The sequence below is a fragment of the Chinchilla lanigera genome, unplaced genomic scaffold (genome assembly GCF_000276665.1).
Source record: "Chinchilla lanigera isolate Chin_1 unplaced genomic scaffold, ChiLan1.0 scaffold00021, whole genome shotgun sequence".
NCBI classification, from domain to species: Eukaryota; Metazoa; Chordata; class Mammalia; order Rodentia; family Chinchillidae; genus Chinchilla; species Chinchilla lanigera.
The window spans coordinates 15,887,476-15,901,209 of NW_004955422.1; the positions used below are offsets into that span (position 1 = coordinate 15,887,476).

General features: G+C 42.5%; 1 protein-coding gene across 1 annotated transcript in view; it reads right to left on the reverse strand.

Annotated features, from left to right (window-relative positions):
* Positions 1-5,469: 5,469 nt before the first annotated feature.
* The window catches only part of Ppfia1 (protein tyrosine phosphatase, receptor type, f polypeptide (PTPRF), interacting protein (liprin), alpha 1), a gene marked incomplete at its 5' end in the record, with an annotated part of 105,842 nt that continues 97,577 nt past the window's right edge, over positions 5,470-13,734 (reverse strand). The window contains 5 exon segments of the mRNA XM_013514113.1: positions 5,470-6,864; positions 8,021-8,091; positions 10,975-11,140; positions 11,847-11,915; positions 12,199-12,374. Of these exon segments, the coding sequence (XP_013369567.1) occupies positions 8,033-8,091; positions 10,975-11,140; positions 11,847-11,915; positions 12,199-12,374 (470 nt within the window). The 3' untranslated portion in view covers positions 5,470-6,864; positions 8,021-8,032.

The window sequence follows — 13,734 nt, forward strand, 5'->3', positions numbered from 1 at the left end:
TATGAGACACATTTAATTTAAAAAGAAATTCACAGATTAAAGATCAAAAGATGGAAACCAATATTCCATGCAATAGGTAGCTGGAAAAAAAAGTAGCAAGTAGCAATTTTAATTTCAGATAAAGTGAATTTCAAGCCAAAACTGATCAGAAGAGACAAAAAGGGTCACTACACATTGGTTAAGGGAATAGTTCAAAGGAAAGGAAAACAATTATAAACATATACACAGCCAATACTGGCATGCCCCACTTCATAAAACAAACACTAATGGACATGCAAGATCAGATAAATATCAATAAATTGTAATAGGGGACCTCAATAATACCCCAGTGTCAAAAATAGATTAACTAGAGAACTGGCCTCCAAAAGCAGAAGGTGCTGTGAGACAGACTGACCCAAGATTGCTCAAGGAATCTACTATTGACTTACAGACAAAAAACCATGTCTTGGATGGCAGCAAGACTCCACCCAAAAAGAGGAGTAGTGGGTATGCAAATCTAGACAAAGGTGGCCAGTGACTACCCAGAATACACTTGGCCTTTCTCAAACAAAAACTGTTAACATTTTCAACATCAGCCCAAGTGTCGGTGGCTGCCACCACATGCTCAGCTAGCTTAATGACTTCATCCCTAAAGTTTGGGGAGCATGCTTGGGTCACATGGCAGGCAAAATGGTCACTCTGACCCACAGGAAGACGAGAGGCTGGCCACGTGGAAGGCAGTGGAGGCTCCTGCCCATGCTGGACCATCCCCCCACTTGAGTTTCCAGCTACCTGCAGTCACATGGAAGTCCCAGCTGAACCCAATAAATCAAAAGAAATAACACATCTTTGTGTTTCATCACTAAGGTTTTTCTTTTGTTCCCAAGTTCTAGTGCATGCTAGGCAACTGCCTTGCCACTGTGCCACACCACATGCCCTCACCACCAAGCTTTGGGGTAGATTTTTATACAGCAACAGTTAAATCACTATAGCAGATGGTGATCTTTCAGAGCACTGTGAGATCCATTTGCTGGGTGGGAACAGCATACGAAGTAGAGGAAAGTAGAGCAGAAAACATAAGTACATTCCACACCTAGAAATATTTTACTTCTCCATTGCTGTGTAATAAATCATCTCCAAGCTAATGGTGAAAAGTAACCACCACTTACACATGCTCGTGACTTCCTGGGTCAGAGGCTTGGGCAGGTGCCCTGAGGCGGCTTGTCTTTGTCTCCCATACAGCCTCATTAGGGAAGCTCCCTTGGTTGAAAGCTGGGGCTTTGGTTCTGACTGTGGGGTAAGTGCTCTTTTTTTCTTTCTCAATAATGTCTCTGGGGCTGGCATATTTGTTAGGTTCCTCACTGACATGTTTGGCAGGTAGACTAGAAGATGGCAAGAGCAGCTGTGGATGGCCACCAGGCAATACTCTCTTTCCACAGTCGACATACAGCTAGCACAGGTTTCCTTCCAGCACAGTGGCTACGGGTGTCAGGACTTACTGGGTGGCCTGTTCCTTCACAGCAAGAGTTCCACAAAGCCCAGGTGGAAGATGCAGTCTTAGGATGTAGCTTCAAAAGTTTCTAAACACTGTATCTACCACTGAGCTATATCTCCAGCCCTTTACTTTTTGAGACAGGGAATACTAAGCCGGCCAGGCTGTCCAGGGTATTGCTAAGTGGCCAGGTTATCCCTCAGAATTCAGAGTGGGTGGGATTACAGGCACATGCCACTGATCTCAGCATACAATATTCTTTTGGTCAAGCAAATCACTAAACCAGGTTCAAATTTTAGAAGATCTTGTAGTTGGAGTTTACAAGGGAATGGATTTAATACAGGACATATAATTTATAGGATTATTTTATAATACTCAAAGAGTCAAATGCAAAAGAGTGTGCTCCCGCACTGTCCACACAATAGAGACCCAAGCTGAGGGCTTGAATCCCATGGCAACGTCCTCCACAAGTCCAGCTGATGACCTAGAGCCCATAGCAATGTCCTCCACGAGTCCAACTGGGGGCCTAGAGCACATGACAATGTACCATAAAAGTCTGTATCAAGGATCTGCACTGGGAAGGCCCAAAGGTTAATGGTGGAAGCTAGAAAGTCTGTGCCAGTGGGATGAAGGATCTGTACTGGAGCTGGAAAGCAATGCTCAAAGTAAGGACCAGAGCTTCCTCTAAAACAACTGCAGCCATCCTCAGTGACAGTGAGGACCCAAGCTCCTCTGATAACAGCTGAGTTTGTATGAGGAAAACCAGCGCAACAAGTTTCTCCGGAAGAATCAACAGCACACCGTCTCCCCCTCAGGCGCCAGGAAGTGATGCTCAAAGGACCAGAGTTCCTCCAGAGTGAACTGCAGCCATCCTCAGCAACCAAGAGGTCCCCAGCTCCAACGATAACAGCCGAGCTTATATCAGGAAAATCAGCACAACAAGCTTTTCCAAGAGGATCAACAGCACCACCTATTCTCCACTTCTCCTTTTTATGCTGTTGGCAACAACCTTCAAGTGGGCCTTCCACACCCAGCACCGCACTGACTCAGTTCGGCTGGGTGTTACAAGTTGACCATTAGTTAATCCACCGCAAGAGAGATAAATTGACTCCACTTTCATTGAGCAGAGTAGCTAAGAATTTGCAGTCCATGTTAAGCCGGAGGTTCTTCATGCAGCTCATCAAGTCTAGGATGCCATTTCTTGTATGCAGCATCCAAATTTCAGAAACAAACATGTTAAAGAATAATGATAGAATTTATGAAACATAGGGGGTACATACTAGGCTGTGATGTAAAATGTTCCTGGTGTACGATGTAGTCTTCTGAAAGCCTGAGCCAAGATGCAGTACTTGCAGACATCTAAAGGCTAAGACAATTTATATCCATTTTTTTTTGGCACTGGGAATTGAACTCAGGACCTTGTGCTTGCCAGGCAAGCACTGTGCCTCTAAGCTATATCCCAGGCCCAAGACAGTTTATAATAAGAGAGGTTTTCCCTACACTATATTTTTTTTCCATCATGGAAAATTCCATACTCAAAAGTAAACAAATATAGATGGGCATGGTGGCACATAGCTGTCATCACACACTCAGGAGGCTGAGGAACAAGGACTGAAGAGAGTTCAAGGTCAGCCTGGGCTACACAGTGAGACCCTGTCTCAAAAACAACAAAAAAGACTAATAAACCCTCATGAATCTATCACCTGCTTTCAATTATCAAAAGCACACGATAGATGTTGCTTCGTCTATGTCCTGAGATGTCCCTCTAGACATCATATGAACTCATCTGTGAGGATCTTGCCAGTGAGGAAATACATACAGCCTGTTAAGTGCCTTTCTCACAGTACCTAACATGCCTAGAAATAAACATTTACAGCCCTGAATACCTGAAGTAGTGAACACAGATTCAACCCAACTTCGACTTACCTCTGCTAGGAGGAGAGGGAAGTGTGGGGCATGCTATAATTTTCATAGATCACAAAGAGAAGCCAAAGACAGGACCTAATGGGCAAATCCAGAGAACATTGAACATATTAAGAGTAATACAAAGTATTACTTAATTGAACATATTAAGAGTAATACAAAGTATTCCAAACAATTCTCCACAGACTGGGGAGGAGGTAGGAAGAGAAGGCAAGCATGGCTGTTATGTATTTTTACTTTAAACGATAGTCATTTTACTTTAACAAAATGGAGCTGGGAGTATAGCTCAGCGGTATAGCATCTGTCTACCATGCACCACCCCATCACACACACTCTAGTAGGGTGTTGAAGACTGATGATTAAAATCTCTCCAACCCTATAGGTTTTGAAATGTGACAGTAGCTACAGTACCAAGTTACACTGCTTTAATTTTATGAGATCATTCTGCCCACCTGAGGAACTGTGGCATCTAAGGCAAAGTCCCAAGTCATCAACTCAACTACTCCCCATGAGTAAAAAAACTGTGCTCCAATGTTTTTCTGAAAGCAAAGGGCAAGACCTGTTTAAGGATTCATACTCAAATGACAAGGAGCTGTTGCTGAAGGTTCACATGAGAAAAGCGAGGCTCCCATTTAACACAAGGTGATTTGCACTGGTTCCTTGAAGCTGAGGAACAGTCCGCATGTAGATTCGTACCGTATGATGCATGAATTAAGCAAAATCCCAGCCCTCGGTGTGCGCAGATTTCAAGTTCTGCATCTGGATGCGGCCCAGGAGCTTGGCTTGTGCTGTGGTGCTGGGGCCAGAGAGGGGCTGGGTGGAGGAGATGCCTCAAGGCACTGCTACAAGCTACAAGAGGTGAGGACTCTCCTGTAGAGCCCCCAGAGGAATTGACTGCTCTCTTCTGCCACCTTCTTCTACTCCATGTTCCTGAACTGTGTGCCAGGTGTAACATGCATAGAAAATTGTCCTCAAGTAGCACCATGGGTCCTCTGTACTCATGGGTTCCACATTTCCACATCCAAAGAGTCAACCAACTTCAGCTTGAAAATATTTCTTAAAAATTTGCAACTGAGTCAGGCTTGGTGATGCATGCTTGTAATCCCAGCACTGTGAAGCTGATGCAGGAGGATCCCAAGTTCAAGCACAGGCTAGCCAGTTTAGCAACTTAGTGAGACCTTTTTAATCTCAAAGATTAAAAAGGACTGGGGATATAGCTTACTGTGAAGGCCTTGGGATCAACTGCCAGTACTGGAATTTAAAAAAAACCCTTGTTTTCTTTTTGTGTCTGTACTGAACACATGCAGATGTTTTTCTTGTCAGTGTCTCCTAAGCAGCAAGCAACTATTTCCACAGCATTTCCACTGTATAAGTGTAAGATATCCAGAGATGACTTAAAGCACATATGCAGGCTCTATGCAAATACTACGCATTTTACACAAGGGCCCAAGCAGTCATGGGTCTTGCTATCTTTTCTCCATGGATACTGAGAGGTGGCTGTAAGGCAAAATCACTGACTACGCATTCTCACTAGGGAAATAAGGCCAGGAAATGAGGAGACATAAAAGCATCTGAGTTATCTAAATGCATTAAGTGATATGTGGGTGTTGAGAATAGCAGCAATAGCACACTGGGTTACCAACCATCTACCCACCCAGCACCCACCGACACACCACGGAATGCAGGAAAGACTGGCCTCTTCCCCATGCCCTGCATCCCATTCAGGAACAGACAGACTTTGCAGGGAAAAAAGTAGAGAACAAAACCTCAAACCCACAATTACTTAGAGCAAACAGCAACTTTATCACATCAGCTGCCTGAACAAAAGGCTTGCAAACAGTGGGAAGAGTCAAGCTTGTCAGTGTCCCAACCCCAAACGGACTAGGGCACTTTCCAACCTGGTCTAACCAGGCTCAAGCTCCAGCAGGACCCCATCTTCTCTTTGCTGATGGTTGCAATCCTACACTTCCATTTTCCAGCTTTCTATCAGTTCATTTCCATAATGTACCTTCCAGACAGTGACAGTGCCTTCAGGGAACCAGTCTTGAGCAGGAACAAAAACAGCTGTGGCCAACTTTTAAAAATCATGGCTTATTCACAGAACTCTTTATTGGCAGTGGAAAATGCTTCAGTACTTTATTGAAAGAAAGCAATAAATAATACTGTGATAAAAATAGTTCAAAAGTAGACTGTACACTTTGTTACATAATCAGGAAGTTCACAAAAGATTAATAGAAAAACAGAACAGTAACAATGAATTGTACAAGTGAATTGAAAGCAGAAACCAAATGTAAAAAGACATGCTGCTTCTACCTATGTATCAGTTGCATAATAAATAATGCACCATGATCTGACTCCTTCCTTCCTGGCTTTTTAATATGCCATTTAAAAAGTAAAAGTTACACTTGCTACTTGCACAATCCAAAATGGCTATATCATCAAAATCTAAAAATGTATGACTAGGTTCATTTTTAAGCATGTTTACAAACAAATGTAAAAAAGATGACTTACATATGAAAAATAAGGCCTTTATTAGAGTTGCACAACTTTATTTTCAGGGTTTCCTGCCTTCATCTGCTCATGCAGTGATGCCTGTGAGATGTGAGCACAGTGCTCAATGATTGGTCCTCGAAGAACAACTGGAGAGCACCTTCCACCTGCTCACAGGAGAGAGGCAGCAAGAAGGTGCCAGGCTGGGGCCGGCCCCCTGGCCACTCTAGCCCTGCTGAGAGCAGCTCCCAGCTGATGGCTTCTGGTCAAGTCTCTGAAGACAAGCTTCCCAAGTCCAGAGACAGATGAGGAAATGGGAACCAGTGCTAAGGGAGGTTTTTAGTGTTCTGGTGTAACTGTTCAGTCCCAATTTTATTAGACGCTGATTTCTTGCTAGAAAAAGTTCAGTTAAGGTCAGTCAACCTTAAAATATGACAATAACTGCTTGGAATTAAGTCTGCTTATTTAAAATGATTGATGTAGAGCTAGGTGAAGGATAATGCACATTGCTTGTGTCATGACGATTTTATAAATGTAGTAAAATCCTTTTTTCTGTCATGGCTTATCATTAAAAAATTAAACAGTGATAATTACAATAAGTGCATAATTTACAAAAGCCCTATATTTGTTCATAGGATTTATACATACAAGCATTACAGTACATTCATTTGAAAGACTAAAATTAGGTATAAGAACATGAATTGATTCAAGAGGATATTTATAGCCTGGATATACATGAAAAAGTAAGTAACTATATAAATGAAAAGTCATAAGTTTACATAAATATAAGAAACATTAAATTCTAAAATATTTTCTCTATGGTATTCATGAATTTTTCACTAATTAAAAACTCTGTAATAAAATATCTTAGGGTCCATATAACAAGTATTAACAGATTAGAGATTCCACTGAATTCAAAAATGTAGTCTCTGTTGGATTCAAAATGCTGCATAATCATCTGTAGAAGTAGTGTGGGTAAACTGGAAGATAAAAACAAACAAAAAGCCTTTCTTAATACAAACCACCTGGAAAAGGATCGTGAACTCAAGACACGAATGCTGGGTCCCATTCCCCCAGGCCTCCTGCCTCCTGCCTCCTGCCTCCTGGAGCACCACCAGACAGAACACCAAGGACTACACTCACTAAGCAGAGAGCTCCTTCACTGTCTAGATTTTGCACCAGTTCTAAAAGTTAAAATTAAAAGAAAAGACTACAGAGCGGATATCAGATTCCAGCTGAGGCATTAAACCTGAGCAGAGTAGACAGAGCTCCAGCTGGGGTTCTGAACACGGATCAGCAGCACCTCTGCTGTCAGTTGAAGCTCCAGACCACTAGGACACAGGTGAATCACCAGAGCCCCAGGCCTGGCAATGCAGCTCTGTGTTTAAAATGCAATCTCTCTGCTGTGCACGGTGGCACATGTCTGTAATCCCAGTATGCCCAAAGGCTGAGGCAGGAGGATTCTAAGTCTGAACTCAGACTAGACAATTTAGCAAGACCCTGCCTCCAAAAAAAGGGGAGGGGGGCTGGGAATATAGCTCAGTGGAAACACCCTGGGTTCAATCCCCAGTACAAGTGTGTGTGTATGTGTATGTATGTTTATAACAAACCAAGTTTAGGAGTTGTGTACCACTGTGTACAAAATGGAAGAACTGCTCCCCAACCCCAGGCTCTGGCCTCCTGGCATCAGTTAGCTGTTGGCTGAGTGGGGCTTCCTTCCCTCAGCTGCTGCTCTCCTCCCCATCCCCTCAAGTGAGCAGGCATTTTCAGCTTTAAGGAAAAAGTGGAAATACATGTTTTTCCTTAAAAATTGGAGGGCACAGGGAACAGGGAAAAGATAGGTAAAAAGAATTAAGATGTGTTATATATAGGTACCAACGCCCCTTGATGAATTTAAGTACAACAAACATGTATTAATGGAAAAAAAATAAAAATGAGGACACACTGACCTCTTTATGATCAACTGTAACTCCAAAATCACCTTAATGGGTACAAAGCTAGTATGTCCATAATTTTAGAATTCCCAATTTTTAAATTCTCATGGTCTAAGCCCATACTCCTAGCTATGTTACAGCTTCACACTACTAACAGCTGTACCAGGGACGATCTCCAGGGATTGCGCTGCTCTCTACTCACCAACAGGAGGCTTTAGCAGGAGTAAGTCCTGACTGTAGCAGAATCCAACCTCTGTGTTCCTGATACACTGCCTGTTCCGACAACCACGAGAGGAAGCGTGCAAACACAGCGTGCAGTTAGTTTTAACACGTCACACGGGGCACAGGTAAGACACACATCTCCACACCTACAACGGTACCTACTGAGGGGCCCTAAAGGTGCCTGGTAGAGGGAGGGAGAAGCCATGGCAAGAACATGAGGGCTGCCCAGAAGTGATTCTTCCACCACCCAAGCAGCCTGGGGACACTGGCATTTAACCTAAAATAGTAATAGAGGACCCTATGATATGAAAACAATTTCAAGGTGTACATATACATAAAGGACAACCACTCTACATGGTTACTCTATCTCTTTAAGCCGTGCGTTTATATACTAGCTGGACTTCTCCTTCTTCTCTAGAGCTGTACCTCCAAGAATGAAATGGGGTCAATCAACAGCCCAGAGAAGAAGAGGGAAAGCCAGCTGCCCTGCACTCACTGCTCTCACTGGTGAATCACAGAAGAGTCAGAGCCGCAGGGGCCATGACCAGTACAACTTCCCTCAGAATACTAAAGCTTGTCTCAGTTTCTACAAAAAAGAATGGAGAACACTGACAGAAGGGTTCTTGTTTGACAAACACTGGGTGGCTAAACAGGTAAGTCTACCCTGTCACAAACTGGGTAAAGAGCTTTCGACATCTTTAGCAGGTATTTGTGCTTCCAGTTGTACAGTATTTGTTTTCCCACAGGAATACCAGGAGTAGTAATGTCCTGCTCCACAGTTCTAGAAAAGACAGACAGCTGGTTGTGCTGGTGAGATTGGGCAATCATTGTAAACCTTCATTCTAAAGTCTAAGAGACCTGATGAAATTTACCTTACACTGACTTTCAGGTCACTGAAAACAATCTTCCTTACCAATGTGGGCATAGTTGCCTTCTACATAATATATCCCCTATACCTTTTTCTAGTTTATTTTTAATCTATTTAAACTTATCATTATGCAGGGTATGCCGGCGCATGTGTATAATCCTAGCACTCTGGGAGGCTGAGGCTGGAAAACTCCAAGTTCAAGTCCAGCCTGGACAACTTAGCAAGACCTTGTCTCAAAAATAAAAAAGCGATGGGAATGTAGTATAGTGTGAAGGCCCTGGGTTCCATCCCCAGTACCACCAAAAAAAACCCCACAACAACACCAACAACAAAAAAGCCTCCCCAGTCCCACCAACAAAAACAAAATAAGCAACAAACAAACTCATTGATACTACTCTTTATTTTTGTTTTGTTTGTTTTGTTGAAACAGGGTCTCCCTATGTAGTTCATGCTGGCCTTGAAATCATTATGTAGCCCAGGCTGGTTTTGAACTCTCAGTAATCCTTCTGCCTCAGCCTCCCCAGTGCTGGGATTGCAGGCATGTGCCACACTCAGCTATGTTAATATTGCTCTTAATGTTTAGAGAGAAAGTGTGATTCTTAATGGGGAAACAGAAATTGAAAGTAAAGGGAAAACAAAAGAGCACTGGTTTAGACTACTCAGTAGAACAATGGAAATTAAGCTGAAGGCCAAGTCACAGCTTATTTATTTATGATACAAGGTCCTACTATGTAGTACAGCCTGACCTTAAACTGGCTTTATGGCTCACATTAGTCTCAAACTCGTGATCTTCCCGCCTTAGCCTCCAGAGTGCTGGGATTAAAGGCATGCACTTCCATGCCTTCCCAACATTTGTAAGACAACAGCATGCTCCTTGAGGGAAAAAACGCTAACTCTTAAGAAGTTGATAGTTAAAAGACACATTGGAGTTTTCCCTTTGATCATATTTTTGAACTCTAACAAAACATAGCTTTTTATAAAAAGTCTTCCTGAGAGCCATCATTATCAAAAGTGTTCAGCTTAAAAAATTTTATACAAGTATACTTTTCTCTGACTTTCATATAGGCCGGTAAAAGCAAAAAAACCACTTATAGTAGGGGCCAGACAGGAAAATTGTAACAATCCCATTGGTACAGCTTATATAGCATAACCATGTGCATCAGAAAAAGAATGAATAAAGTCTTCACCTAACAGTGAGACTGTCAGCAATGACACAGGGCTCAGGACTCCATCAGCTTCACCCAGACGACTCAATCATCAAAACCACGCTGTGATGCCCATGCTACAGATGTGGAAACTGAGAGACAGCACAGCTAAATGACTTGCTTAAGGTTGTGCACCTGCTAGCACCAGAGCTGCATGTGGATCTAGTCTAGCTCCTAACCCTGTGCAGTGCCTTTTACTATGTGAGCAGGAGATCACAGCTAAGTCTGTCAGGGACCCATGGTCTACTCTTAACCAAGTGCATTCTTCCATCAGCGGTTATTGAAGGGACATCCCAACTCTCACTGGAAAGGCCATTGCCTTGCCATATGTCACTGGTAAGGGAGCAGGGCTGACCCAGTAGTTTCCACTAGGCTCTCACCTTTTTCCCTGTCCTTCTTTAGATGGCACATGTGTAAGTATATGGAAAGATAATAGTAGAGGAAAGGAAAAAGGAAAGATAGTTTGCAGAAGCTGGAAGTTGTGTGCTAAAGTTTACTTGGCCATTTTTTCCAGTGTGGGGAGAAGTCCAAGGAGCCACAGTGCAATTCTATTGGCAAGGAGGTGCTGCCTGCCACACACTGGAACCCACAGGGACATCAGCCTCAGCCCTGAGAACACAGATAGGTGCTCAGCTTTATTAGTTGGGCGAGTATGCTAAGGTTCAACCAGACAAGTTTATAAAAAATTCTATTATTATTGTTAACCATTTACAAACAAATGTTAGGGTTAATTCTGAAGCATTTACATCTGGGCATGCAACCAAACTCAGATGCTTTGTAACACATTAAATGGCCACTCTAGGTAATTATTAGCGCACACATGCTCCCAGCAAGTGGTGGGTTACATGGCCCACCACATACCGTCCATCTGCATCTTCTTTGGCTGCATAGAGGGGGAAGACATGGAAGAAGTGACTCGGAAGTTTGCAGGGAGTGTCTCGGCTGACCCAGCTGCCAGGCCGCGAATGTCCTTTGGTCTAAACTTCTTTCTCCATGAAGGTGCTCTCCTAAAGCTTTTGTCATCATCCTGGCAAATTAAAAAACAGAAAAAGTCATGGACAGACACACTCAGGAAAGATAACTGTTCTTTAGAATGATTCATAAACTCAAGATTCTTTTGGTTCAATTAACTCCTTCCTGGTGACCTTCCAATGTGCTGCTCAAATTGGAACTTCAGCGGGAAAGGAAGCATGGTGACATTCCTGTGGGGCCCTAACAGAGAAATGAGGACAGTCCTGGGCCACCAGGGATGTGATCTTCTCACTCATCATGATGTTTTGTTTCTTACTGTCGACAAAGCACTTTCCTACTATAAAAAGCATTTTTTTAATTTTCAAAATATTCAAGCTATAAATAATCCTGGCTTATGGTGGATATGCCAATAAGCACTTTACCATTAGAGTTAGCTTCTATCTTCTTTGTGAAAATCAAGTATTCTTAAAGCCCAGTGAAGAGAATTCTAATGTGTGAGAATATGTGAGCTATGATTTAGCACGAGGGGAAATTTAATATACTTCTGAAACAAACCTTCCAAACACAGGGATTGGGGCAGGACATTCACTTGTCACCAAAACACAGACTCTGATCACAGACTGCAATCTGTTCTATTATGTGAAAATTATTTTTGAGGGTTACCAAAAATTAAATAGTGGACTAGGAGTACAGCTCAGTGGTAGAGCATTTGTCTGGCATATGCGAAGCCCTATAGTGGGTTGGGGGCGCTGAAAACTTACTTCATCAAACCTTCTGTCAGTCCCCATGACCAAAAGGTTGTTAAACTCTCTTTCCAAGACAGCTCGAGCCTGAAGCAACAAAACAACAACTAAATATATTTGAAAGATGCTACACATTTCAATTTTTAAAAACAAAGACTTAAAAGACTCACATGCTTGTAACAAAATAGACAAAGACAGTGATTTGCTTATTTTGAACTATCATATTATAGATTAATTATGGAAAGAGAGTACTAGTTGTCAAGGGTTAAGTTTTCTCTCCATTCAAAGGAACAACTAAGTATCTATATTATAAACATGTTAGAACTGAACACCGTGACTAAGTGGGCACAGGGACAGACTCTGGTGTCACCTGTGTGTTCTGTGTTGGGATCTGTAACAACAGTGCCAGTGTGCTGAAATCGAAGGTTTCATCTAAGGCCAGAAGTGCACCGTGAACACCACTCTCTATGAGATTGTTTGCATATTCTTTAAGGCCAATGGATAAGATCCAGCGAATCACTCGATCATTGCTCCAAACAAGCACATCTGTGAAAGAACAAAACAACTGTAAATGCGGCTTCAAAAAGCCTCTTCATCACACACCTCCCATAACGCAGGAGAAAGATTTCTACTGTGGATCCTCATACTTCAGTCCCTGAAAACAGACTCCATCCCCACAAGTACTGGTGGACACAGCACCTAGACACAGGTATTTTGGCTCTGCCCCATTGTAACAAAAACTTTCCTCTTAGGATTCCTCCCCTAGTGAACTCAGGGGTCACAATAAGATTATGTATATGATATACTCAGGGAACAAAACAAGATGATTGATTGGGGATGAAGTTCAGTGGCAGAGCACTTGTCTAGCATGCACAAGGCCTGGAGTTCAATTCCTAGCACTGCAAAAAACAAAGAACAGGTTAAGGGTCCAGAGTCCAAACGCAGAAGGATGTAAGAACCCAAATACCTATCATGTAGGAGCACGTTTCCTGCATAGACCCCAGAGTCTCCTAAAATACTTTTCCATCACGAAAGGAGAGACACCATGACAGTTCAGATAGCTTGTTCAGGTCAACACAAACCCTTTGCTTCTAATCTTGAAGCTTTGGTTATGTTAAACATCTTAACATATCTCTCATTTTAAAAAGACAGAACCTTAAAGACATTCTCTAGCATACCAGAGACTGTGGAGACCTTATCTAGTGCAAATAAATTATTACTTTGCTCTATTAGAGACCTAAAAATAGGCACTCCAGAAATATATGATAACCAATCCTTTCAAAGACAGCTTTTGTCAACCGAAGAAATATGTAGAACAGATACAGAAAACAAACAGATTGATGTATTTCATTTCTGATCTTCTTTTCTACATAAACCTCAACCTGTTCTGTTTTTTTTTTTTTTAGTGCTAGGAATTGAACCCCAGGCCTTGTGCATGTTAGGGAAGTGCTCTGCCACTGGGCTACCTCCCCAGCTAATCAATCATCCTTTTATTTAGAAAAGGACATCAGAATGAGGATGAAAATAACACTCACAGAACCATGGTGCCATCTGAGTAAATCAACCATGGAAAGCCTGACACAGTGCCTGATACTACTCACTATTCAATAAGCCTTGCTTCTTCTCATCATTGTAGTGCTCTTAGCAACTTCTAACAATTCTGGGAGATTCCCTTGAGCATGATGTTCAGCACTGTATGCAGAGGGAATGCCTGTCTCTGTCATTTTGAGGGGTGCTGCCATGCCCTCTTACACTTTCTGGCCTGTTTCTTATTGACATGTCTTTCCCTTGCCCATAGGATACTCTGTTCCTTCTTCAAGGACTACAATTCCAATTATTAGGGATGCTGCAGCAAGAGGATTACAAATTCAAACCCAGACCAGGCAACCTAGTGAAGTCCTGTCTC